This window comes from Dama dama, chromosome 5 (genome assembly GCF_033118175.1).
Source record: "Dama dama isolate Ldn47 chromosome 5, ASM3311817v1, whole genome shotgun sequence".
NCBI lineage: Eukaryota > Metazoa > Chordata > Mammalia > Artiodactyla > Cervidae > Dama > Dama dama.
In genome coordinates this window covers 10,397,679-10,424,817 of record NC_083685.1, presented here as the reverse complement: position 1 = coordinate 10,424,817, position 27,139 = coordinate 10,397,679, and the positions used below count along the sequence as shown (strand labels likewise).

At 53.9% G+C, this 27,139-nt stretch overlaps 1 protein-coding gene across 5 annotated transcripts; it reads right to left on the bottom strand.

Annotated features, from left to right (window-relative positions):
* Positions 1–1,666: 1,666 nt before the first annotated feature.
* On the bottom strand, positions 1,667–26,981 carry MSI1 (musashi RNA binding protein 1). Of its 5 annotated transcripts, none has more exons than XM_061141761.1 (15): positions 26,888–26,981; positions 26,679–26,719; positions 26,029–26,110; positions 25,846–25,930; positions 22,912–22,953; positions 21,035–21,127; positions 17,392–17,440; positions 16,153–16,235; positions 15,468–15,585; positions 12,298–12,378; positions 11,041–11,097; positions 5,940–6,008; positions 4,931–5,118; positions 4,406–4,469; positions 1,667–3,463 (listed from the first exon to the last, which is right to left on the bottom strand). In XM_061141761.1, exons 1-14 carry the CDS (start codon positions 26,944–26,946, stop codon positions 4,428–4,430), a joined length of 1,089 nt encoding a protein of 362 aa, XP_060997744.1. In that variant the 5' UTR covers positions 26,947–26,981; the 3' UTR covers positions 1,667–3,463; positions 4,406–4,427. The 5 variants fall into 5 exon arrangements, with proteins under 5 accessions (XP_060997744.1, XP_060997746.1, XP_060997748.1 ...); XM_061141763.1 differs by having other exon boundaries at positions 4,931–5,085; XM_061141765.1 differs by having other exon boundaries at positions 26,679–26,715; positions 26,888–26,966.
* Positions 26,982–27,139: the final 158 nt, after the last annotated feature.

The following is a 27,139-nucleotide window of genomic DNA, read 5'->3' as shown; positions in this document are numbered from 1 at the left end:
ATGAAATTAAAAGACGCTTACTCCTTGGAAGGAAAGTTATGACCAACCTAGATAACATATTAAAAAGCAGAGACATTACTTTGCCAACAAATGTCCGTCTGGTCAAGGCTATGGTTTTTCCAGTGGTCATGTATGGATGTGAGAGTTGGACTGTGAAGAAAGCTGAGCGCCGAAAAATTGATGCTTTTGAACTGTGGTGTTGGAGAAGACTCTTGAGTCCCTTGGACTGCAAGGAGATCCAACCAGTCCATCCTGAAGGAGATAAGTCCATTGGAAGGACTGATGCTGAAGCTGAAACTCCAATACTTTGGCCACCTCATGCGAAGAGTTGACTCGTTGGAAAAGACCTTGATGCTGGGAGGGATTGGGGGCAGGAGGAGAAGGTGACGACAGAGGATGAGATGGCTGGATGGCATCACCAAGTCGATGGGCATAAGTTTGAGTAAACTCCGGGAGTTTGTGATGGACAGGGAGACCTGGCGTGCTGCGATTCATGGACAGAGTTGGACACAACTGAGCGACTGAACTGAACTGAGCGTAAGGGTGGTGATAGTGGTAAAAAATCTGCTTGCCGATGCAGGAGACTTAAGAGATCCCTTGGAGTAGGAAATGGCAACCCGATCCAGTGTTCTTGCCTGGAAAATTCTTTGGACAGAGGAGCCTGGCAGGTTATAGTCCACGGGGCTGCAAAGAGCCAGACATGTGCTGAGACACGACTGAGCACATGAGAGTAAGGGGTTCGATGCCAAGCTTTTTTTTCCAAAAAAGTGGCAAAAAATACATAACAAAATTTACCGTTTTTTACATCCCCTTCCCAATTTATCAGTTTTCGGTGTACAATTCAGTGGCATTAATTATATTCACAATGCTATGCACAACCCATTTCTTAAATGTTTTCATTATCCCAAACAGAAACTCTGTAATCATCAGGCAATAACTAACTCCCTAACCTCCCACTCCTTCCTCCCCTGCCTCTAATCTACTTGCTGTTTCTATGAATTTGGTGATTCTATTAATAGGTACCTCAAATGTGTAGAATCATACATTTGTCCTTTTGTGTCTGACTTCTTTCATTTAGCCGAATTCTTCAAGGTTCATCTGTGTTGTAGCACATAGCGGTACTTCAGTCCTTTTTATGGCTGAATAATACTCCACTGTAGCTGAATAATACTCCACTGTATGGAAAGGCCTTATTTATCCATTCATCCTGGGTGGCTTCCATCTTTTGGCTATTGTGGATACTGCTACTGTGAACATTGGCGCTCAGCATCTTTTTTGAGCCCCTATGTTCAGTTCCTTTGGGTGTATACCGAGGAGTGGAATTGCTGGATCATATGGTATTTCGATGTTTAACTTTTTGAAGAACTGCCAAACTATTTTCCACAGTAACTGCACCATCCTACATTCTTACTAGCAATGAGTTCCCATTTCTCCACTCCCTCACCAACTTGTTATTTTCTGGTTTTCTGATGATGGCCATCCTACTGGGTATAAAATGGTATCTCATCATCAACACCAAGTTTTGAGGCTGGTCAAGAAATTGGAGATGGGAGCTGGGTCGACAGGAAAGTGAAGATTACTCCAGGAGGAAAACAGAAGTTAAGGGAAAATGGGGTATCATTGGGGTACCGAGTTCTGAACGCACAGAGAGATACAAGACACAAGCTCAGGCCCGTTTTCAAATAATTTATTAGGAATTCAAAACTGAAAATAAAACCTGGAAAAAGAAGTTACAGATGTGGAGAGAAGAGACACCGGAGGGTGGTAACTTGCTGGCTTCGAAACACCGTGTAACATCTTTTTAAAAAAACTTCCCAAACAAATCAGAAAACGGAATTCCAAGGCCCTGAGCCCATGGGTGGGCCCAGTTGGGTGGGGGGATCACAGGAAGGGGAGGAGAGGAAAGCTAAGTCTCTCATGACTCAGCTCAAGTGTGTAGAAAATTAAAAATAAAAACCAATAAAATGCAGCTTCTCTTTTATTAGGAAACATTAAAAAAAAAAAAAAAAAACCACGAACAGCCGCGCATCTCAGTAACAAAGATTATTGCTTTGTGTTCTCAGGGCTAATAGGTTAAGCACCTCACACAGACAATTAACTCTCCAAAGGTGGTTTTCAGGGGAGGGGACTATGATGGGGAAGGGAGCTTAGGTTCCCAGCCCCAGACCTGGGGGAGAGGACACGGGTAGGCAGTGGGTGGGGGGGGCTCCACCCTGCCACACCAGCCTGGTCATTGTTCATGAAGTCATGACCTGAGCCTCTTTTTCCTTTGAAGAGGGCCCAGGGACTCGGGGCTCTGGCCACGGGACCATCCTGGTGGGGAACTTCAATGAGAGAATGTGGGGGTTCCCTGAGAAGCCCTTTGCTTTCCCCTGGGGTCTGCCCCTTCCCAAAGTGCCCACCCCCAATGCCCACTCATGGGGGGCTCAGGGCAGAGACCATGAAGGCCTGACCAGGTAGGGGGCGGGGAGGGGGTGACCTTTGGAGAGTTAATTCCTTTCCAGCAGTGGCTCTGGGCGAGCCCTTCTCTTCCCTCGCCCCCACACTGTTTTTTTTTTTTTGGGGTGAACGGGCCCAAGGCCTTTGACCCCATAGGGCCTGAGAGAGCGGGGCCTGCCTTGGCCACAGTTGAGGCCTGCAAGCTTACAGTAACGGTGTCTGAGAGGAAGGTACAGAAACGCGGGGTGGGGTGAGGCGATGCCCTCGCCCCCAAGGGGTCTTAGAGACGGGTGGGGGCTTCAACCTCACAGTATTTACATATATGATACAGGACGGGATGGTTCCAGGGGCTCGGCCTGGCCTCCTCAGCCTGTCCTCCTCTCCAGGGCTGGAGGGAGCTGGCCAGGGGCCCACACCCACATAGACATTTTGTTCTCAGCTGGTGGGGGGGCACCTGGCCCCTTGCCCCCTGCGGCCTGGGGCTTCACATTCACAAACCTAGAAATAGTTTAAAAAACGGTTTCTTTAAAAAACAAAACAAAACAAAAAAAAGGAAAGAGAAAAGGAAGGAAAAATCAGAATAAAAAATCCAGGGTTGTGGCTGTGGCCTGTTGCAGGCCCCCTCCGCCCTCACTCTAGCTATGCACAAATACAAAAGCCTTCTTGGGGGGTCCTATGGGGGCGCGGTGGGGAGAGAGGGGCGCAGACCCGACGTGGGGGGGTGCGGAGAGGAGAACGGGGTGGGGGGGGCAACTGGCTAATCCAAAATAAATAAAAGCAGGTAGGACAGGGGAAGTGGGGGAAAGGGCCAGGGGCGGAAGAGGGGGAGGTTAGTAGGGGAGCCAGACATGGATGTCCGGGAGTGAGGTGGGGGACAGCAGGGCAGGGGCCAGGGGGCCCAGGGAGTGGGGGGCAGGCAGTAGCGGTCCGAGTCGCTGCGGGGAAGGGGGCGGCGGCTGCGGCTGAGGTGTCCCCGCCCCCTCGCTGGCTCACTCGTGGTCCTCGTCAGCTGCAGGCCAGGGCGCTGGAACACAGCAGCGGGTTAGGGGGTCCTGCCTCCCCACCTCTCTGCGGCCCACAGAACCCACGTCTCCTCGGGCCTAAGGCCTCTTTCCCTGATCCCTTCCTAGGCAAGCTTCCTGCATATACTTCGCATCTCCTGCTCCCTGTCTGGAACCCTCTTTCCCTAGATTTCTGGATGGCTGGATTTGTTCCAATGTCACCTTCTCAGGGACTGCGCTCTGAACCCCTGAAGCAGGTAGACCTCTCACGTGCAATTTAGAATGATGTCAATTGCTCACTTCATTTTTGTCTGTAGAGAGAGGGGAGCCTTCTTGGTCTTCTACGTCCCCCTCTCCCGAAACAAATGCTCAGTTAATAGTTGTTGAATGCACAAATGGACAAACAAAGGAAATGTCGCTGAGACACAGAGCGCCCCACTGTACGCAGCATGATGGCTGTGTGTGCAGGGTCTTCCCCTCCCCCTCGCTCTCTGTATGTGTAGATACGTGGACAGTATCCTGTTTTACCAGTTGGATATTCCGGTGCATGCATGCAGTCTATTTAACCGCTCTGCTGTTGATGGGCATTTCAGTTATAAAAATAAATGCCTAGACGTAGAATCGCTGTGTTATGGGCATGAAATATTTAGTCCAGATAAACCCTGCTCTTTGAAAAACCTGAGCCGATTTGCACAGGTTCCTCTCCTCCCTCATCACTGTGGAGCCCCAACAGTCTTAAAAAAAATCTTTGCCTGAGAAGCGGCACATGCTGCCTTGTGGTGGCTATCATTTACATCCTTTATGGAGCAGTTTGAGCAGCTTCTCTGGGTCTTTGACCATTGTTGGGATAAAGATCTGTCTCCCCACTGGGGCTGTGGGTTCCAAGAAAGTCTATGTCCCAGACTGCGCTGCTCAGCGCTAGCCAGATGCCACCCACACCCCAAGGCCCCAGCCCACCTCCTCACCTCCTGCCACCTGTTTCCTGCTTCAGTGGTACCCATTGGTGAAAGCTGTGGCAATCAAGGGGCCCTGGAAAGAAAAGGATTTGACTCCTAGATTCCTGGGGGTGGCTGAGAAAGCCCAGGGGCTCCTCCTCTCTTCCGCAGGAGCCTCAGGTAAGGCATAGACCTTCTCTAGCCCTGCCTATATTGCCCCTACTATCTACTAGGGTAGATTCTCCAGGGTAGGGCCTGAGAATCTGCAGAAAACCAGCACCCTGGTAAAAAGCAGGGCACCCCTGAGCTAGAATCTAGCCTCCATGCAGGCAGAGATGCTGAGCCTCATTTGCACAGTATTCCCAGAGCCCACCGAATGGCTGGCGATTAAATGGAAGGCGATTAAATGCCCACTGAACAAGTGAATGACAACTCTCACTGATCCTGGGTCTCCCATCCATTATCTCTTGCCTCTCTTCTCCACCTCCCCCGAAAGACAGACAAGGCCTCTCCCTCCTTCAACTTCTGGGGCCTCCAGATCTGGGAGCCACTCACCCCAAGACTGTGGCCGAAGCCAGTGCTGGGGGCGGGGCTGGCAGCGCTGATGTAACTGCTGACCCCCGAGTCCTGATTGGCTGCCCCGTAGAGCTCGGCCATGGGGCCGGGGCTGGTGGTCCCCAGGAAGCCCCCTGTGCGGCTGGGAGTCGAACCTGGAGGGGGAGCCATCGTCCAGGGGTGAGAGCCTGGCAACCCAGAAAGAAGACGGTGATAGCCCCGGCGCCCACTGTGACCCCGCAGCAACCCCCCACAACCCATCCCACCCCCTCCCCCGACCTTGACCTCTCTCCCTCGGCCTCACCCCCACACCCAGCAGAGTGTTGTGGGACCACTGCCTGGAGATTGACCAGAGTCCATCCACCCCCACTAGCCTTAGCCCAGGGCCCCTGTTATCTCTGGTCCCACAGCTCAGCGGCCTCCTTACTGACTGCCCCTCCCTTCTGGAGCCCTTCCCACCTGTCCCCACCCCACAGCTGCCTGCGCTGTCTAAAATGACCATCACTCCGCTGTTTAAAATGTTTGGTGTGTAAAATTATAAAAATAAAAAGTAAAATAAAATGTTTGGTGTTTCCCTAGAATCTGGTTCCTTGTCTCCATTCCTCACCCCTCCACTCCACCCATGGTAACTGGCCTCCACGCCTTCGCACCTTCTCGTCCCTCTGCTGGGAATACTTTCCTCCTCTTTGCCTTCAGATCAGAAGTTAAGAGGGGCAACCTCCTGGTAGCCCTTCCCAAGAGGCCCGTCTCTGACACCTGACTTCCCCTGGTAGGCTGTATCATGGGATGGCCTTTTTTAACACCTGCCACCCCACCAGCCCGCAAGCTCCGGAGGGCAGAGACCACACCTGTCTCCTTCCTGGCGGGCCTGGCAGGTGCTAAGTTCATAGTCCTCGAGTGAATGAATCAGTGAGTCCCTCTGAAAAGGGGTGGCCGTGGCCACCTCCCCTCCCCTCTATACTTCTCTGTCCCCCATCCCCCCTGCCCCCTGCACCCCAGACAGCCTCACCTGTCCCTCGAACCACAGCCGCTGCCGCCGCCGCCGCCGCCATGGGTCCGTAAGCGGTGAGGGGAATGGCTGGAAGGAAAGGTGTGGGCGCTTCAGCGCGGCGGCCGAGGGGCAGAAGGGGTGTGGGCAGAGCCTCTCTGGCCCTAGCCCACCTCAGAGGGGTCAAGCGCAGCCCCGGGGTCAGGCAGAAAGAGCTCCCTTGGAGAAAGGGAGGAGAGAGGACGGCCTCCCAGGGATTGGCTGGGCCTCTGCTTCAGCCTGGACTTGAGGGACACACGTGCGCAACCCAAATGTCATGGGTGGGGGTGGGGGGTGGAGCACAAGCCACATCTCATGGGGGGATGGGATGGGGGCGGGGCACCCCCTGAGCTGCCCTGAACAGTGCCCGCTGCTGCCATCGCCAGGGAGGGCCCTCAGCTGAACCGGGGGGTTACTCAGCCCAGGGCTATCGAGAGATATGTCCCTCTTTTCAGCCCAAGTCAACCAGAGCCAGTGACTGACTGACACAGGCACCAAAAGCTGGGCCTGTCGCCCCAAGGACCAACGAACTGAGACATGCATTCTCGCCTTCCCGCCCCCCACTCCCCCCAAGCCCCCCAAAAGATCGGGCTGAAGCTAGACTCCAGGTGACAACCCCATTTCGTTCTTTCTGCTGCCTGGCCAGTTCCCCGCACACCCCTCCTCCTGGCTCAGCACCCCTGGCCATCACCCAGGAAGAAATGACCATTCCCTTCCCCAGGTCTCCTCATCCCCTTTTCTCTGACCCTCTCTTCAGACACAGGGATCTGGCTATTCCCTAGTTTCCTGTCTACACCCCCCACCCCGCCACCTCTACAGCGCCTAGCACCCTGCCTTGTACACAGCAGGTGTTTAAGGAATAGCAGTGATCGAGACCATCCCCAAGAAAAAGAAATGCAAAAAAGACAAAATGGTTGTCTGAGGAGGCCTTATAAATAAATAGCTGAGAAAAGAAGAGAAGCAAAAGGTAAAGGAGAAAAGGAAAGATACACCCATTTGAATGCAGAGTTCCAAAGACTAGCAAGGAGAGATAAGAAAGCCTTCCTCAGTGATCAGTTCAAAGAAATAGAGAAAAACAATAGAATGAGAAAGACTAGAGATCTCTTCAAGAAAATTAGAGATACCAAGGGAACACTCCATGCAAAGATGGGCACAATAAAGGACAGAAATGGTATGGACCTAACACAAGCAGAAGATATTAAGAGGAGGTGGCAAGAATACACAGAAGAACTATACAAAAAAGATCTTAATGACCCAGATAACCACAATGGTGTGATCACTCACCTAGAGCCAGACATCCTGGAATGCGAAGTGAAGGCCTTAAGAAGCATCACTATGAACAAAACTAGTGGAGGTGATGGAATTCCAGTTGAGCTATTTCAAATCCTAAAAGATGATGCTGTGAAAGTGCTGCACTCAATATGCCAGCAAATTTGGAAACCTCAGCAGTGGCCACAGGACTGGAAAAGGTCAGTCTTCATTCCAGTCCCAAAGAAAGGCAATGCCAAAGAATGTTCAAACTAATGCACAACTGCACTCATCTCACACGCTAGCAAAGTAATGCTCAAAATTCTTCAAGCCAGGCTTCAACAGTACCTGAAACATGAACTTCCAGACGTTCAAGGTGAATTTAGAAAAGGGAGAGGAACCAGAGGTCAAATTGCCAATATGTGCTGGATCATCCAAAAAGCAAGAGAGTTCCAGAAAAACATCTACTTCTGCTTTATTGACTACATCAAAGCCTTTGATTGTGTGAATCACAACAGACTGTGAAAAATTCTTCAAGAGATGGGAATACCAGACCACCTAACCTACCTCCTGAGAAATCTGTTTGCAGGTCAAGAAGCAATAGTTAGAACTGGACATGGAACAACAGACTGGCTCCAAATCGGGAAAGGAGTACGTCAAGGCTGTATATTGTCACCCTGCTTATTTAACTTATATGCAGAGTACATCATGTGAATGCTGGGCTGGATGGAAGCACAAGTTGGAATCAAGATTGCCAAGAGAAATATCAATAACCTCAGATATGCAGATGACACCACCCTTATGGCAGAAAGCGAAGAACTAAAGAGCCTCTTGATGAAAGTGAAAGAGTGATAAAGTTGGCTTAAAACTCAACATTCAGGGCTTCCCTGGTGGGTCAGATGGTAAAGAGTCTGCCTGCAATGCTGGAGACCTGGGTTCGATCCCTGGGTTGGGAAGATCCCCTGGAGAAGGAAATTGCAACCCACTCCAGTATTCTTGTCTGGGAAATTATATGGACGGAGGCTCCTGGTGGGCTACAGTGTGTGGGCTCGTAAAGATTCAGACATGACTGAGCAACTAACTTTACTTTAGAACCAAGACTATTAAAGAGGAATAAATATTTCTTAAAAAAAAAAAAAAAACAAACTCAACATTCAGAAAACTTAGATCATGGCATCTGGTCTCATCACTTCATGGCAAATAGATGGGGAAACAATGGAAACAGCGAGAGAATTTTGGGGGGCTCCACAATCACTGCAGATGGTGACTGCAGCCATGAAATTAAAAGACGCTTGTTCCTTGGAAGAAAAGCTATGACCAGCCTAGACAGCATATTAAAAAGCAGAGACATTACTTTGCCAACAAAGGTCCATCTAGTCAAAGCTATGGTTTTTCCAGTAGTCATGTATGGATGTGAGAGTTGGGCTATAGAAGAAAGCTGAGCACCAAAGAATTGATGCTTTTGAACTGTGATGTTGGAGAAGACTCTTGAGAGTCCCTTGGACTGCAAAATCAAACCATTCAATCCTAAAGGAAATCAGTTCTGAATATTCACTGGAAGAACTGATGCTGAAACTGTAACTCCAATACTTTGGCCACCTGATGGGAAAAATTGACTCATTTGAAAAGACCCTGATGCTGGGAAAGATTGAAGGCGGGAAAAGGGGACGACAGAGGATGAGATGGTTGGATGGCATCACCGACTCAATGGACATGAGTTTGAGTAAGTTCCTAGAGTTGGTGATGGACAGGGAAGCCCGGTGTGGTGCAGTCCATAGGGTCCCAAAGAGTTGGACATGACTGAATGACTGAATTGAACTGAACTGAACTAGGAGGAATATAACTAGGAGGGACCCGTGTCTTAATGATGGGTTGTCGTGAGCCTGGAGCTGCCTCCGGCTGGGGATGAGCACCCCCTACTGCTTGGCTCTACCACTGCAACCCTGAGAGGCCACACTCCCATCCAGAGCCAGCATCTCCCGTTCAAAGATGCGCCCCTGGGGGCTGTTTTAGTGACCCTAGCCCTGAACTGGAACTGGAGGTGGGGTGAGGGACCCTGGAAAAAAATCCTTGTGAAAATTCTTCGGTAGGTTGTTGGGCCAGAAGATGAAAATCTAGGACAGCATGCCTGCATAGTTGGCAGACGCTTTGCCTAAGATCTTTAGAGAGCTGGCACCTTCTCACTCAAGACATCACCTCCTTTGAGAAGCCTTCCCTGACTACCCCTGCTAAGGCAGCCCCTCGCCCTGACTTGAGCACACCTTAGCACATCTCCTTGTTTTATTTTCCTTGTGGAACCTCTCACCCGGTGCAAGTATCTTGATTTACTTGTTCATTTACTTGTTTATTCCTGTCTCCCTCCACCAGACTGTCAACTCCAGGAGGGCAGGGAGATTGTCTGTCTTGCTCCCTACTGAATCCCCACTGCCTGGAACAGCATTTGGCACAACAAATATTGATTAAATGCACAAGGAAATACTGTCATCTCTTGAAGGTGAGGGCAAAGTTCAGACCCCTGACCTCCAAGAACTGCTCAGCCTCGAACCCACTGCCTCCCCAGGCCAAAATGTCTGCAGAGGGGCTATTCCTTCCCTCAGTTCTTTAAGGGCAGGGCTGGGCCCTGAGGTCTGGTTTGGGGCCCAGTTAGGCATTTCCTCAAAGCAAAACCAGTATGCTCTCATCACAACAGTAAAGCATTACTCATTTGTGTAATAAGTATTTATCTCTCTCTCTAGAGCACAAGTTCTGCAGATGAGAGCTTGGCTGTCTGGTTCCTTCTTTGTCTCCAGGGCTTGGCTGGCTGTCTCACACAGTAGGCCCTCAACACGAGTTCCGAGATGAGTAGGAAAGACCCCCATCTGCCCCCCAACTCACTCTGCTCAGGGAAGATCCTCTATCACCCCCACCATCAGGACTCCCTCCCCTTCCTTCACCCCATGTGCCTCTTTCCCCTCCCCCATTTTGGGGGGCCCCTGAGCACCCCTTGGAAGGAAGGTCTCATCTAAAGCAGCGTCCACGCTTGTGTCTTCCACACGCGGCTAGGTTCGGGGGAGGAGTCTGGGGGTGGGGTGAGGGGAGAAGCAGATTGAACAGAGAAACCCGTTGCAGCCCACCTCATCTGCATCCCGCCCCTTGCCCCTTGCTGTGGGCCTTCGCCCCGGCCCCAGCTCCAGAGCTGAGCTGACAGGCCCAGGTGAAAACTCCAGCTGGAGAAATGGCCCAGGATGGCCGAACACATCGCCCTACTTGCCCACGAGTTGCAAATGGGCTGGGTTCAGCCCTCAAATAGGTTTCATCTGGTCCCCGGGGAACTTAAAAATTGGAAACTCGTTGCTAATATTTGAAAATAACGGAAAAATTCATTTGAAAGTGAAGCCGGGTTTCTGGCTTCTCTTGGAAAAATGGGATCTGAACATACCGGGTTTCTATGTTTCCTCCTGGCAGGGGCTGAGCGGAGCCACGCCCACCGCCGGAGCCACGCCCCCATTGTGTCCCGACGTCCCCACCCCGCCCACTCCCTCTGCGTTTGAGACTCTGGCTGGTTCACCTCTGGATCCCAGCGCCGACAGGGTGCCTGGCAAACGGGAGGCGCTAGATAAATATTTGTCAAGTGGATGAATGAGTGATTTCGCCTCCATCTGCTGGGCTTGGCCCTGTGCCCTACCCTTAAGGACCATGTAGCTACGCAGACTGGCCAGTGCCCGAGGCTGCTGCTCCGCCGGAGGACTGGAGGGCAGGAGAAGAGGGTCCCCCTAGCTTTCCCGGGGTCGGTCCCTGGGTCATTGTCTTTCTCCCCCATGTGGCCTGTGAGATGTACGAAATCCGAGCGACTGACCTGTAAGCTCGGGGAGGACTGGGGCGCTCGGGAGAGGGGTCCGCTCTACACGGAATTCTAAAATGAAACGTAAAACAGCTTAGGAAGATGCAGAGAGGCCCCTCGGGCGTGGCCCAGGGAGGACGAAGGCACCCATGGGACACTGGGTGGGGGGACAGGCCATGCACAGGACCCGAGAGCTGGGGATGGGGAGAGCACGGTCGCCAGCAGGCCAAGGTGGGGACGGAGACAAAGACACAGGACACAGAAAGGTGAGACGGACAGGGAAGGAACAAGTGGGCGGAGTTGCCACCTACACTCCGGGTACTGGGAGATGGTGGAGCTTCTGTCCCTGGTGTTTTTTTTAAAAGGTCTGAAGGCACTAAAACATCTCCCAGAATCCATCTTTTCTTCTATTTTGGGGGCAGGCAAGCAATGACCCTAGAGCAGCTCTGCCACCTTCTAGATGAGTCATCTTTGCAGTCACTTTTCCCCTCTGAGCCCGTTTCCTCACCTAGAAAATCGGGCTCATCCCGCCTCCCGCTGGAGATCACTGTCAGGACTAGTCAGTGTCAAGTGCACAGAGGATTCATATCTGGACAGCCCAAGGTGCAAGGGCTTAGGGGACCCTCCAGAGAAATAAGACCAAGAAACAAACAAGCAAGAGCCTTGCAAAAATATGATACTTGATATTAAAAAAAAACCAAAACATTGAATAGTCATCATGGGAAAGGCTCAGAACTTTGTTGGGCTTCTTGCCACATATGGGAAGGGCTAGTGTTGTTTTTATTTTGAATTGCAAATGAGGGTGGCGATCATCATGGTTTTAAATTGCTTTTCAGCATCCAGGGTCTCAAAAGGTCTCATCTGCCTTGGAAGGGGCTCAGTGTAGCACATGGTCATCAAGGGGGAGTCCGTAAGGACACAGCCAACTCTGGCCCTCAGGGGGGACTCCCCACCACAAGCCTGATGCCCTTTTGGTGGAAGTGGCAACCCTGGACGCGGGTAGGGAGGAAAGGCAAGAGACAGGCAGAGGTCAGCCTGGGAGGGAGGGTGTCATGCAGGGCCACACAGGGAGCCCCACCCCCAGCTTCTTGGGAGGGGAGGGGGGCTGGGTGGGGAGAGGCGCTCCTTCCTCAGACATGCCCTTCCTTCCAAGCCTCCAGCAGGCAGACCTCCCCCCATCCATGCACCACCCGCTGAACACTGCCCTGAGGAGTCAGACTGCCCGGGAACCGGGGACATGCGGGCAGCAGAAGGACACTGGGCAGGACTTACCGGGGAACTGGTAGGTGTAGCCAGGGGCAAGGCCTGTATAACTCCGGCTGGCATAGGTCGTGGCTTGGAAACCAGGGTAACCTGATAAGGCAAGGGGACCGGTGTCAGATGCTTTATCTACAGCTTGGTGGGGGAGGACGTATCACGAATTCCCCTCCCCACTCTGTATCATGAATAATAATCACATTTACCACATACATGCTATCTGCATGCCAAGCCCTATACAAAACCCACTGCACACTTTGCTCTCTCCTTAACCCTCATAAGAATCCCAAGTGGCACCATTAGGAGCCTCATTTTACAGGTAGAGAAACTGAGGCTCAGTGAGGTGACATTTATGAGCTGAGAATAATCCAACCCCTTATCACAGTTCTTCATGCTGTGGCTCCTGCCTCCGTCCTCTCCTCGTCCACACCCCGCCCCCGCCCCCCTTCTCTGCTGCAGTCACACTGGCCTCCCTGCTGTGTTTCAGATTCACCAGCTCCTTCCCACCCCAGGGCCTTTGCACATGATAATTCCTCTGCCTGGAACACTTTTCCCCAGGTTTTCACATGACTATGACCTTCTCATTGTGCAAGAGGCAGCTCAAATGTCACATCCTCAGAGAAGTGATCCCACAAAAGGCCTCTCTCTCATCAGTTACAACAGTATTTATCATGTGACTCTCCCTGGTTTTTCCCTTTCAATATTTATCATGTCACCCTGGTTTTTTCCTTTCATAGCATTGATGACCAGTATCTGAACTTATCCCAGGATTTCTTCAAGAGCTGATTTTCTGTCTTCCCCACCTTTTATTTCTATCTCTCCATCACCAGCACAGTGCCTGCTACTTAGTATGCATATATTGTAATAGATGTTTGCAGCTTTGAAAGAAAGATCACACAGTGAGTAATAATGGTATAATTGGGATTCAAAATCAGATCTGACTGGCTCCAAGTCTCTTAACCATGATTCTCTATTAGTTAGAGGTGTTCTTTTCTTTCCCCCACCCCCACTTTTTTTTGGGGGGGGGGGGCCTTGACAAGCACATGTGGGATCTTAGTTCCCCAACCAGAGATCAAACCTGCTGCAGTGGAATCGAGTTTTAACCACTGCACTGCCAGGGAAGTCCCCCTCCCCCACTTTTTAAAAGGAGTAAGACCAGCTAATGAATTGTTTTGAAAAGAAAATTTTCTCGAAGTTCCAAAGGATGGTAAAGAAACAGAACAACTAAATTCAAAAACTGATTCTGGTGGATCTTGTTCTGGAGGACATAAATAGCTATAAAGAACAGAACTGGTCAACTGATAAAATCAGAAAATAGATAGTAGATTAGATTAAAATATTGTATCAATATAAACATATGAAGTTGATAATTATAATGTTTCATGAAAGCACACCCCTAATCTTGGGAAATATACACTGAATTAACTTACCCTCAAATGATTTAGAGAGAAATCATAAGCGTATCATGTATGTGTGTGTGTACACATATGTGTATATATATACATACACATATAGAGGAAATGAGAAAAGCAAATAGGGTATGATGTTAACAGTAAGTGAATCTGGGGACTTCTCTGGTGGTCCACTGGTTAAGACATCACCTTCCAAAGGGAGTAAGAGTTTGATCCCTGGTTGTCCCCCAACCAAGTCTAATAACTCACATGCCTCTCAGGCAAAAAACCAAAACATTAAAAAAGAAGCAATACTGTAACAAATTCAATAAAGATTTAAAAAGGACCCACATTAGAAAAAAATCTTAAAAAAAAAAAACAAACAACAGGTGAATCTGGTAAAGGGTATATGGATTTTTTGGTACTACTACTTTATTTTTCCAACTCTTCTGAAAATGTAAAGTTACTTTCAAACAAAGTCGAAAAGCAAAAAACAAAACTTCAGCAGACAATGTTCCACTTGGTGGGTATGCTCCTCACCCCTTCTACCTGTGGTCCCAGTCCTGACCGTCTAGCCCATGCTGCACCCCCTTCTCTGAGTCCTCAGGGCACCCCTCCCCCATCTCCAACATAAAGACCCCCTTGTTAGTGTTCTCCTGTGTATATACAGCTTGTCTCTCCAGGAAGACTGTGACTGTCTTGGGGTCCCAGCTCAGATTTTTCACCTTTGGTCAAGGGCCCCAAGCACTGCTGACTCTTGTTCATCTTCCAAGGCTCATGGTGACCTTGACCCCCCTCCCCAGGGAGCTTCCCCAACCCCCAGGTCGATTTAGGTGCCTCCTCGGGCCTCCCACAGCCTCCAGTCACTCTGTGGTGACATGGTCCATTTAATCTTGTCTCTCGCTTGATGGGAAACACAATGAAGGCAGGTCCTATTTCTCCGAAGCTGCTCAATCAATATTAGTCGAACAAACAAGAAGAAACATGCTTCTCTCTACCTTCCCAAAGGCCTGTGCGTCTGTGAATGCTGTTCCATCCGCCTGACCATTTTTACCCTCCCCTGCTCCCGGCCCTCCCATGACTTAGCTCCTACTCAACCCTCAGACTCGGCTTAAATGTCACGTCTCTCCTAGTGTCTCCAAGTCTTGGTCAGCTTCACTATGACCATCCTCCCTTGGCACCCTACACTTCTCCATCCCAAACCTATTATGTTTTTGTTGTTTAGCCACTAAGTTGTGTCCGACTCTTTTGCGACCCCATCGCTCCTCTGTCCAGGGATTTTCCAAGCAAGTCTACTGGAGTGGGTTGCCATTTCCTTCTCCAGGGAATCTTCCCGACTCAAGGATGGAACCCGTGTCTCCTGCATTGGCAGGTAGATTCTTTACCACTGAGCCACCAGGGACTTATTTGCTTTTCCTGCCAGACCATAAAGCCCCAAGGAAAGTCACCGCTGTAATTCTTGGCATAGGGCCTGGCATTTATAGTTGCTCAATAACTACTTACTAGATGGATGAGTGGACAAACAAATCGAACGGTGGGATGGACAGTAGGACCAATTAATGAGGAGCAACTGGACCATTCTTTTGGTTACCACCAGAGGGCAGCACCCCACAACCAAATCGCCCACCTTCATTAGGACTGCCAGACCTGAGATCCTTGGTCCACACACCCTGGGCACTGTCTGCCCAGACCTGAGGGCAGACCACAGAGGAAAGGCAACACCCACACAGCTCCTGGGAGCCCCAGGTGCAGTTCTGGGCAGGGAGAAGCCACAGGTGCAGGCCTAGCACATACCCAGCATGCCGATGCCCAGCATGAAGGCGTCCATCCCGTAGGGCATGACTCGAGACCTCCCCCGGGCCGAGCCCGTTGGTGACATCACCTCTTTTGGCTGAGCTTTCTTACATTCCACCTGCAATGAGATCCGGTGGTCAGTCCCTCCTACAGACCCAGGGTCACAGACCCTCTCCTATTCCCTGGCAGGCCTCTTGTTCATTTCATAGTTACTATTTTTGGTGTGATCACAATGTGCTAGAGATGGGTTGAGCATGCAGTGGTTCATCAAATGCTTACACCGACCCTGAGATGGATGGAGGTACTACTGACACTCTCGTTTTGCAGACGAGGGAACTCAGGCTCAGAGAGGCGAAGTCATCTGTCCAATGACTAGACTAGGAAGCGGTGGAATAAGGATTTCAGTCCAAGTCCCTCTGAGCCCACCAGCCATGCTTTCTAACCACCATGTTCCTGTCCACACTTTCAGGGGGTGAGAGAACTGGCTCTGCCCCATTGACTGTGAGGCCCCTCTGCCTGCCTCCAGAACCTCCAAGCACTCCCTGGCTGACTGACTCAGGCTAGAGCCCCAGTCTCCCTCTGCATGCCATGCATAATGTTCCCCACCAGGGATTGAACCCATGCCCCTTGCAGTGGGAGCGCAGAGTCTTAACCACTGCACCACTAGGGAAGTCCACCTGCTCACCATTTTGTTGTTGATTTCGTGGAAGTGGATTTCACACACTTTCTCCACGATGTCCTCACTCTCAAATGTGACAAAGCCGAACCCTGGAGGGTAAAGGCAAGGTCAGAACCGGGCTCCTGGTCAAAACCCAGCCCCAAGTCATACCAACAGGCAACTCCCTTCTTGCAGGCAAGTGTCTAAGAATTAATGAGAGGCTTCACCCGCACCCTGGCAACCTCTCAAGTACGTGACGAGACAGGATTTCAGTTCCCAAATCATAGATGTGAAAACCAAGGCTCAGTGAAGTGACTGGTCCAAGGTCACATAGCAAATTAGGAAGAGGCAGGGCTGTGACGCAAATGACGTTCAACATGCCTTTTCTCTTCCTCAGATGCTTTCCAGAGAGGGAAATAGAAATACTTTTAAAATACACACACAAATCCTTTTAAAAATGTACATGAACATGGACAGGTATATTTTTGTATACAGATATACACACACACATACACACCCCTAGGTACCCACACATCACAGAGACACTTTAACTAGCGCTCACAAAGGCATTAAGGTCCCTGTGTGCATATGAGAGTTACCCTGACATGTTAGGTCTACACAACTATTCAGTATCAAACACGCTCACATGCATAGATACAAACACACAGACACACACACCCCAGCACATATCCCACTCCCCAAACAGGTTAAAAGGCCCAAAGCTCTGAAGGCACTGGAGAAACAACCTTGCCTCCTCCTGGGTGTGCCCCAGGGGCTGGAACAGGATTTCTCAGAAGGCAAGGCCCTTGGGAGAAAAAACCAGGCAGTGTGCACCCGGTGGCCCAGAAGCTCACAGAGTCAGGGCCAAGGGGGCTGGGCTCGGCCCGGGGTGGGGCGAGGGGGCCAGAGGCAGGAGCAGACTGTAGAGTCAGCCTGACCCTGGGGTGGCCGGGCCCCAGCTCTGGTTACCAGGGACAAGGTAAGCCCAGCAGACTCTGGCTGGGGCGGGGGCGGAGGGCTCGGTTGCAGGGGGAGGAGAGGTCCACTCCTCCATTCCTCTCCTCTCCGGTGTCTGCAATTCGGCAAGTTTCTAGCACAGGAAACGGCGGGACAAAAGCCTTCTGTAAGGCCAGGCCCGGGAGAGGATGCAGATCCTCGGGGATAGGATGTCAGGAGGCGAGATGAAAGGGCAGCTGTGACCTGCAGCCCCCTGGCTGACCACAGGCCCCCCAGCCTGGCCTAGGAAGGGGGAGGGGCCACACTCACCTCTGTGCCGGTTGGTGGTTTTGTCAAACATCAGCATGGCATCATCCACCTAAAACAGAGCTCCCGTGGAGGACCCACCAGACCCGGGGGTCCCCACCGCAACCCAGGAGCGAGGGCTCCGACACCCACTCCCCTCCTGCCCGGTCCAAGCTTTATCTTCAACCTGCTCCCCGGGTGGCGGACAGCGTTCCATCTGCAACCCCAACTGGCTGCCACAGCACCCCCGTTCAACCACCAGATTCTCCTGCAAATATTAAGCACCCACTATATGCCTGGCACTTTGCCCCACCATCTTCTCCTTGCATGGTAAGAGCCTCATTTTCTGTCGATGAGGAAATGGGCTCAGAGAGGTGAAGTCACCTGTCCAGGGTCACACAGCACATCCCAGATCAAGTCTGGGAGGAGTAGGAGGAGGCAGACAGTGGGTGCTAGAGGAGAAAATAGAGGAGTAAGATAGGAGATGGGGAAGTGAAAGTCTCTTTCCCACTTGCAAAAGGCCAGGAGGACAGCAGCCACTCCAGTCAGACCCAACTCCCCTCTCCTGGTGCAGATCTCTTCCTCTAATTGAGGTTTCCTTTTGCTAGAGGCTGTAATTAAAGCAAGCAGAGTTCAGTGCCTGGGCTGCCGGCCTCCCACTGACTGGGGGAGGGGAAAGGGTGGAGGAAGGGGGAGGTTCTGCATTATCCCCCATCCCTTGGACCCTAAGTCTTCTCTTCTTGCTGCTCCCTCAAGGCATCCTTTTGGATGCACGGACAGCCAAAGGCCTTCTCTTCCCTTCCGCAGTCCCAGCTTCCCTCTGCCTACATCTGCTGCTTCCTCCTTGCCCTCTTAATTCTTCAGCCAATGTCCGCTGTCTCATGGGGTTAAGCTAAGGTCGGATTCATCCTGGGTGGAAATCAAGGGCTGCCTCTGACACTGCCTCTCCCTACTCCACCTCCCACTCCAGCTGCTGACCCTCCCCCAAATGGTCAGACACCCAAGGGATCAAGGAAAACTTCCTGTGGCCTTGGGGCACAGCCTCTTCCCCACTCGCCTTTGCTCTCTGTCCAGGCTGTCATCCGCCTTGTTAAAGTGGAAAGGGCGGCCCCTGAGCTGGGTGGTCCTCCAGCTCTTAGGCACCAAGCAGTAATCGGGCCCCCGACTTTCCCCAAGGAGAAGCAGGATCCCCCACACCACTGAGTCAGGAGACAGCTGGGTCCCTGGAGAATCTCAGGAGAAAATGACATCTCTCCGCCCAAAGAGGCTCCTGCCCTAGGGCCGCACAGCTCGCTGTCACCGTGGCTCCCATCCCTATGGACCCATTCTGAGTCCCAAATCAGCTCAGCCGTCCAAACCGGATGGACACTTCACGTTTGGCACAGAGAAAAGAGAAACCCGGAAAGGGGGGCTTGTGATGAAAGCACAGGCTTTGAGTAGGACCGGCTGGAGCTGGAAAGTAACCTTGGCCAGCAGCTTTAGGTCTCTATGATTCAAGTTCGTTATCTGTCAAATGGGGCGTTAGCTGTGTCTTATAGGGAGGTGTTAAAGGAGATATGCATGCAACAGTCGTAACTCACAGCACCCGGGATAGAGTAAGCGCTTAATAAATAGCAGCTGTTATTATTATTATTTTTACCTTTATTAGAGAGGGGCTTGCCCACAGTCACATGGGGAAGGTTGGCAAAGCTAGAGAGTAAACAACTGGACACCACTGGCTTTGAAGGTTCCATGAAGGCAGTGCCAGGTCAGTCATGACCGCCCTATCCATCACGGGACTTGTGCTCCCTGATTACTTTTTGAACCAATGAATAGATGAGCCCAGCCACACCCTCCTTCCCTATCCCTCCGCCGAGTTCCTGATTCAGCCCAAATCCACCGCCCTTCCTCCAATCAACCCCTCTCGCTCCACCAGCCCTGGCCACCCCCCACCCCCAGACCCTTCAACCCGGGCCTTGGCTGGACAGACCGGGAGTGGGCAAGCCGGGTTGAGGCCAGGGCACAGACCAAGGAAAAGTGGTTGGGGGTCCAGGGGACCCCCCACTGGCGTCCCCTCCTGGGGCCAGCAGAGGGGAGGGAGGCTCCCGGCCCAGTGTCCTTAATAGGCTTTGGTCTCCATGGGAACCCGGGGGCAGGGGGGCTCGGGCGGGGGGGAGGGGAGGCGGCCGAGGCCTGCTGACCAGTGGGAGCCGCCAAGTTCGGCGGCCGCTAAGCCTGAGTGGCAGCCATGGCGGCTGACCATTGTTCCCCCCTCGGCGGCGGCCCCTCGATCCGGGCGGGGGGCCCCCCGCCGCGGGGCCCTTGGCATTCCCGGCTGTCCCCCTCGCTCCCTGGCAGCCTATTCTCCGGCTCCCCCTGGCCTCCCCGGGCCGGTTTCACATGCCAACGCCGATTTAGGCCCGAACAAAAGACGCGGCCGCTGACGGCTTCTCCTGGGGCCCGGTTGCCATGGCAACGCCGGCCCCGGGGGCAGGCGGCCTCCAATCACAGCTGCTGGATCAGATTAGTGCGAGCTCTAATGCTCGGCGCTCAGACACAAAGACACCCCACCGGAGCCCGAGCGGGGCCTGCTGCTTCCCAGGAGCGCCCTTCCCTCTGGGGCCCAGGCCGCCCGACCTGCCCTGGATCCGGTACCCGGGTCCCTGCGGAGGCGCCTTGAGCCTAGGCCTCTGGCCCAGGAATCGCCAGCATACGCTGGCCAGGGGACCTCCCACCCGTTCCCTTAGAGGCAGGGGCTGGAAACCCACCCAGTCCCCAGCTCACGTCCCATTCCCAAGCCACGATTCTCCTGTGCCCTGCGCCTAATATAGGGAACCGAAAGGGCCTTGATGGGAAGGTGAGACCCAGCCGACAGCCTGTTTCACGTCTGAAAAGCCCAGGGACCCCAGCACTCAGCACAGCAAGCTCTACTTCACCCCAAGGCTTAAGTCAAACTTGGTCCCCTCCTAGCCATCTCTCCATGGTACCTTGAGGTACACACTCTCCCCTTTCTGGGGGGTGGTGGGGGACACGCTATTGTCTGATGTCACCACATTGCTTCTGCATGGATTAAATGGCCCAGAAATTTAAGTTCCAGGCACTGCAGAGCTGAGAACCAGTTCTCTGGGACTGATCAGGAATTTGGGGTGGTCTCTGCAGCCCCTCCCCGATAAGCTAAGAGATCAGCACCACCCCCCACCCCAGCTCCCACCTGCACAAGCAGGGTTCTGAGTACAACTGGGAGTCATATTTATTGCCTCGTTATCATCCTTAGCAGGAAGGAGTGGGGGAAGGTACAACCACCCCATGGACTGGACAGGTGCAGACTCCCAGGAGGCCAAGGGGGTGACTGGATTGAACTGGCTTCGGGAGCACAGCCTCCCTCAGGAGAAGGAAGATAAGCAGGAGAAGGGCAACAACAGGGATAGCTACTGTGTGGCTTCCCTCCCTGGGGACGTGCCCACAGAGTCTGAAGCCCACAGATAGGCCAGGAGCCTGAACGCTGGGTTTGACCCAGCCTCACCCACAAAAGGACCCAGCCCCCTTTGCGACTCTTGCAGGAATTGGAATGACCTGGCTGGACTCCGCGCTTGCTACCGACCAAAATTCCACAGGGCTTTCATACCCCATGCCCGGCCTCCCTCCCCCTGCCCTGACCCCCAGCCAGTACTCCCCAGTTCGGACCCACCTTCCCGAACTGCTCAAAATATTGCTTCACGTCCTCCACCGTGGTGTTTACTGATAGGCCCCCAACAAAGATCTTCTTCGTTCGAGTCACCATCTGTTCAGGGAGGGAATGAGAAAGTGGGCATCTGAGTCCTGTGGCCTACCGCCACCAGCGGGGGCTCCAGCCCTCCTGCTGGGGTGCCAGCTGACAAGCTCTCTGTGGCCCCAGCTACTCAGAAGACACCCCCTACCACCACCCCGAGCTCCCCCCTTGGACTCCCACCTCTGGCCCTGTCGCAGGCAGCTGTACACCCCACACCCTGGCTCGCTCCCTGGGGTCTGTGTCAGGAAGTGGGTGGCTGGCTCAGTGACCCAGACCTACAGCCGTACCTCGAAGACCCCACCAGCCACTCCTAGAAGAGGCCAAGGCCCATCCCAGGGTCCCCCGGAACTTAACACCGACATTTTCCTCATCAACCTCTTCCCAACCCAACCTCTGGCAGCCCCGTGGCCCCAGCCCTGTTTTAGGAAGAACACATGGTCCTAATTACCTCAGGAGCGCATGGCTAATCCACGGCAATTCCCAGCCCCATCCTAGCACTAAAGCACCTTCTGTCACCAAACTGCTTAATGGAATTAACCCAATTCCGACCATGTGCTCCCTGGTGCGGCTTCCTTCCAATACCTGCTCCATAATTGCTTTCAGGCCCTCTGCTGGACCCTGGCAGGGATGCCCTTTTCCTGTCTCCCCAGACCTGCCCCTCTCCTTTCACTGTGGCCTGAGCTAGGCGCCATGACTTAGAATCATAAAGCCACCAATTCCCACCAACCCCTTGCAAAGGGGGAAACTGAGATCTTCTGGAGAGGGACCTAGTCCCAGGACACATGATAAATCAGCCGACTCAGGGCTCCTGCTCCCAGGACTGTAGTCAGCCCACTGCCTATCTCCTGTTTTCAACTGCTTAAAAATGAAGATGTGGCTAGTTGCCCTGGGAACTAGAATACCACTGTTAGGCCCCTGTGCTGCACCAAAAGTTTTGAGTTCTGTATGGCTCCACTGCTCAGAGAGCTGTTTTGTGGGTACCCAGAAAACTGTGTCACAGCACCAGGGACAAAGAACACTTAGGAAGGCAGCCACAGTCACCCAAGTTGAAAGATAACAGGTGACAGATGCCATGATCCCTTTCTGCTCTGCAAGCCCAATGCACCTCATCCCAGAGGTGAGGGGAGCTGGGGGGGGGGTACTGGGGGTCAGAGGTAGCTCCCTGACCTGTCTCTAGTTCAGCTTCAGCAGCTAAGTCTGGGCTGTATTTGAGTGCCTCCCACCCCAGAGGTGCGGGCACAGAAGTTGTAATCTCCAAAGTCACAGAATTAGAGTCCAAAGTGTGCACGCGTGCATGCTGTCACTTCAGCTGTGTCCGACTCTGTGCGACCCTATGGACCGTGGCCCTCTGTGGACCAGGCTCCTCTGTCCATGGAGATTCTCCAGGTAAGAATATTGGAGTGGGTTGCCATGACCCCTCCAGGGGATCTTCCCGACCCAGGGAGCGAACCCACATCTCTGTGTCCCATGCACTGCAGGCGGATTCTTTACCCTCTGAGCCACCAGGGAAGCCCAGAGTCCAAAACGTACTGACTTCAAATACAGGGCAATGAATCCCCTGAGGGGTTCCTCTTTCTTTCAACAAATGCAGCCCCCTCTCCCTAGTCCACCCCAGAGCACAGATGGAAAAATGCATCGTGTCTGCAATCCAGAAAGCAAGGACATCAAGAATCCTCCCTCCTCCCATCCCATGCCATGTCATTAGCACTCCACCCAGAAGCCTCTTCCATAGAAGAGAATGATGGGAAAATCTCTACTGGTGGTACAGAGCTACTCCCAGACACAGACATACCTACCTTAGGCTGTGCTCGCCGAGGAAAGGCCACCTTGGGATCAATCTGAAAGAGAGGACAGAGATAGAGGAGGCCTGGCTATCACACATAGCCTGAGGATCTGAGGACCACTCTCATCCCAGGACACAGAGGTGACGCAGAAGTGACAGAAACCACCACAGCCTCTGGCAGGAAGATGCAGTGGTTAGAGCTGGGCTTTGGGTTCAAATCCCACTTAACGCTGCTTCCCAGCTGTGAGATCGTGCACAAATGACTTAACCTCTCTGAGCCTTAGGCCTGAGTTCACCCGCAAAATGGGCCAATATTGACATCCACCTCAAAGGGTCCTCTGCTGATTATTTGAGATAATGCTTACAAAGCACTTGTTGTCTAGCCCTCAGCAAGAACCACAAAAAAGTAAGCACAGACTTATTCCTTCCGGCACCAGGTATATTGAAGCCCTTCCTGCCTGAGAGATACCTGTCCAGGTGAGGCAGGCGATCCAGACTGCGGAAGCGTTGGGAATGGAAACGATCTTTGCCTGAAAAAGGCTTTGAGATAAGAGTTCGTAAACCACAAGGGTAGACTCCATTGTTTTCCCAACACCACCGCCATCCAACAGTCCTTCCTGATGGTGCAAGGAAACAGTTCCCTGATAGTACAGGTCGGCTTGGGGTGAAGCAGAGCACAGGCTTTGGTGACATGCAAGAGCACGGGATTTGGACTCAGAAACTTTGGGCCCCTAGCCAAGTCTGTGATCCTGGTAACTTGCCTGACCCCTCTGAGCCTCAGTTCCCTCATCTGCAAAGTGGGGACAATAGCACCCACTTTTCCCAGAGGCAGCTGCATGGAATCAAATGAGATAACGCAGGTGAAAGCGTTTCTTTGTGAACTGCCCTTCTTTGCACAAACAAAGGTGCTATTACCAGCGGGCCACCTTTGCCCTTGGCCGTGAACAACCAAAGGGGAAAAAGCAAGATGCACCTGGGTACTCCCAGGTACTATATTCATATTAACAAACATCAAAAGTCAGAGCTCGAGATACTGTGATCAACACAGGACCTCTGAGGCCCAGTCATTTCAGAGTTTCTTGCCACTCACGTGGGTGGACACCACTCAGAAGTTCACTAGCCAATCGCAGGGGACATCTGTCTTTCCCCACAGTTCCTTCCGTTCAAAACTCAGCCTAGTTCTAGGCAACAGACTCTGGCTCTTCACTGCCTGAATGGCACAAACCAGGGAACAGCCCTCCTGTTTCCCTCACTGGAATCTACCCACAGAGAAGAAAACTCCAAACTCCACACTGGGCAATGCCTCCTCTCTCCCCAAATCCCATGGGGCTCCAGGGATAATTACAGCTGCCCACCGAGGTATGATTTTGTATCTCAATGCACATGTTCGTCCTTCTGTTTCTCCTGGAGGCCACCAGAACACACCTCTGACAGTCCCCCTGCGCAGACACTGATGGGGAGATGGTACTTAAGCCATGGCCCGCAGACCCACGCACAACCAATCGCTGACACACCCTACCTCCATTCTGACTCACAGCTGGCAACATAAAACCCAACAAGTAAATAAAAGGTGAAAGTCAGAACCCAAAATAGACTCCCCACAATAAGCCTCCCTTCCACCCCCACCCCTTTCCCAGGCTGGAGAATGCCAAACACAAAGCCCCTGCCCTTTTCAGAGTCCCGCATCTCAGAAGGATGCCTATCTCTTGCTCCTTCCTCCCTTCTCTCTTCCTCTTATCCATCTTCCATGCCCCTGCCCCCCAGCTCCAACCCCAGTCCCAACATCTCGGCTTCCTGAGTGCTGCAGAAGCCATCAGTGCATTCTGAGGACAGGGGATGGTAGGAGAACAGGCAGCTTGATGGCAGATAATCACCAAAAACAATAGGCCACTGTCTCTCCATTCCCAGCTTGGGTCACTCAGTCTGCGCCAAGAAGATCCTTTCAGGGCCGGCAAAGTTGAGGCCTGGCCTCATTGGCTCATAACCACGGGCAAGAGTGGGAGCCACTGGGCAGAGATAACAGGAGCTGGGGACAGGCGGTAGTTTAACAAATTCTTGGGCACAACCAGCTATTGTTGCAGGTAAGCAGGAGCCAGTGACTGACCCAAGCAGGGAGGCCCAGCGCTGGAGGAGAGTGGGGGAGTGTGGAGAGAGATCGCACTGTCCCTGGCAGACGCTCACCCCATCACAGAGGAGCCCTTCCTCGTTTTCTCCTCTCCCCTCTCCCCTTGAGCCGGGGCCTGGGCCAGCGCCCCCTGCAGGGCCCAAGACACTGGGGAGCGGTGGGACAGCAGCAAAATGTTCCCAGAGTCTGAATGCCCAGCCAGCGGCTTCTCCCCAGACCTAGCCGGCAAGAGTTGTTTCCAGGCAAGCTAGGGCCCTCCTCATAAATTCCTCCACGGGCAAAGCAGGTTCACATCTTCCACACAAAGCCAGGAGCTCATTGACCAAAAGTCAGGGGAGGGAGGGAGAGGAGGGGGGATTCAATGATGCTTTGCCATTGGTCTGGAATGGGGTGGTGGTGAGGGGGGAGCCAAGTACTAGTTAGAGTTCAGAGAAGCCACGGGTGGGTCACTGCAGCCCTGACTCACCCCATTTGGGCTAGGGGAGGGACCTAGCCCCACCCCAAGCTCCTCTCTGAGGCATCAAGATTAGTATGTGCAGGGAGGGGGTGGCAGCCTCATCTTCCCTCCCGGGTCCTGGAGGGACTGGGGTGGGGTGGGGATGTAACATCGCTTAGCAGGCTTGGGATTTTGCAGCTCCGTCTCCCCTCAACTCGACTGACAAAGTTTCAGAGCGTGGCAGCCCTCCTACTCCGCAAACTCCCTCCTTTCTCCCGGGATCCCATCCAACTTTCCCCGCACCCCCACCCCTGGACAGTCCTGCCCCCTCTCCTCCAGCGACCTCCCTCTCCCAAAAGACCCCCGAAGCCCCGAGGGCCACTCACGGTTTTGGAGTCGAGCTCGTGCCGGGACTGCGCCAGGACTTTATCCACCCCCGCCTGGTCCATGAAAGTGACGAAGCCGAAACCCCTGCGCGCCGTAGTGAGGGAGAAGCAGATGGTTACAAGGCAGAGAGTGGCGGCGAAGCGGGGCGAGCCGGGAGCCGGAGGAGGGGGTGAGGGGCTCACCTGGATCTCTTGGTCAGGGGGTCCCGCATCACCAGACACTCCTTCACCTCCCCGAACTGGCCGAAGTATTCGCGCAGCCCTTCTGTAACCACACACCCGCCTTCGGACCAGCCCGCGCCCCTGCGCCCTTCCCCCCTTCCCCCGTCCTTTGCCCCCAGTGACCCCGGCGCGGCCCGGCCGCCCCCGCGCCCGGCAGCCTGCACGCTCTCCAGCGCTTCCCCCCCACCCCTGGTCTTCACCCGACTCCCCTGGAGCCTCCTGGCGCCCACGGGGGCCCCAGGAAGCCGAGGGCCGAGCAGGGCTGGAGGGGGGACGGCTCCGGCCGGGTTCCCGCCGCTCCGGGAGCCGCCTCACAAAAGTTTGAGCCGCAGGTGCGAGCGGAGTTGGCGCTGCCGCCGGCGGGTCCCCGGGGCCCAGCCCACCCCCCACCCCCGATGCCCCCTGAACCCCTCATCTCCTCCCCTCCACCCGCTGGGCCGTGCGCGCTTGCCGATCGCCCTGCGCTCTCGGGGTCCCCGGGCGGGGCGCGAAACGGCGCAGGGGCGCCCGGGGTCAGCGGGGCGCAGGGCCGGGCTGGGGTGTCCGGTTCCGGGGCGCCGGGGGGTCCCGGGTGCCCCGCCGGGCCGGCAGGCGCTCCCGGGCTCGCTCACCCTGCGTAGTCTGCCAACTGAGTCCCCCGATGAACATCTTGCTGCGGAGGAGGAGAGACACAAAGGGCCCGCGTGAGCGCCGGGCGCCCGGGCGCAGGGGGCGCGGGCCCGGGCCCCGGGGAGGCCCGGCCCGACCCGGATCGGCCATGTTGGCGGGGCCGGGGCGGGCGCGGGCCAGCGAGGCCGGGCCGGGCCGGGCCGGGACGTACCAGGGGTCGTGCGGCGAGTCCGGGGAGGCGAGGCCGGGCTGGGGCGCGTCAGTCTCCATCGGGAGCCGCGGGCGGCGCGGGCAGCGGAGCGGCGGCGGCGGCGGCGGCGGCAGCGCTCGGCGCGGGGCAGATGAGGAGCGCGGCGAAGGGGGCCGGACGGACAGGCCATGCTGCCCCCTCCCCCGACCCCGCTCGGGCGGGCGGGCGGGGACGGCCGAGGGGAGGGCCCGCCGGGGGCCGACCTGCCGGCTC

Excerpts from the sequence above, each read along its gene's own strand:
- MSI1 (XM_061141761.1), bottom strand. The coding sequence starts at position 26,946 with ATGGAGACTGACGCGCCCCAGCCCGGCCTCGCCTCCCCGGACTCGCCG. Across the intron at positions 26,111-26,678 it reads CAGTTGGCAGACTACGCAGG|AAGGGCTGCGCGAATACTTC; the intron begins GTGAGCGAGCCC and ends GTGTGGTTACAG. Across the intron at positions 5,119-5,939 it reads GGCTGTGGTTCGAGGGACAG|GCTCTCACCCCTGGACGATG; the intron begins GTGAGGCTGTCT and ends CTGGGTTGCCAG.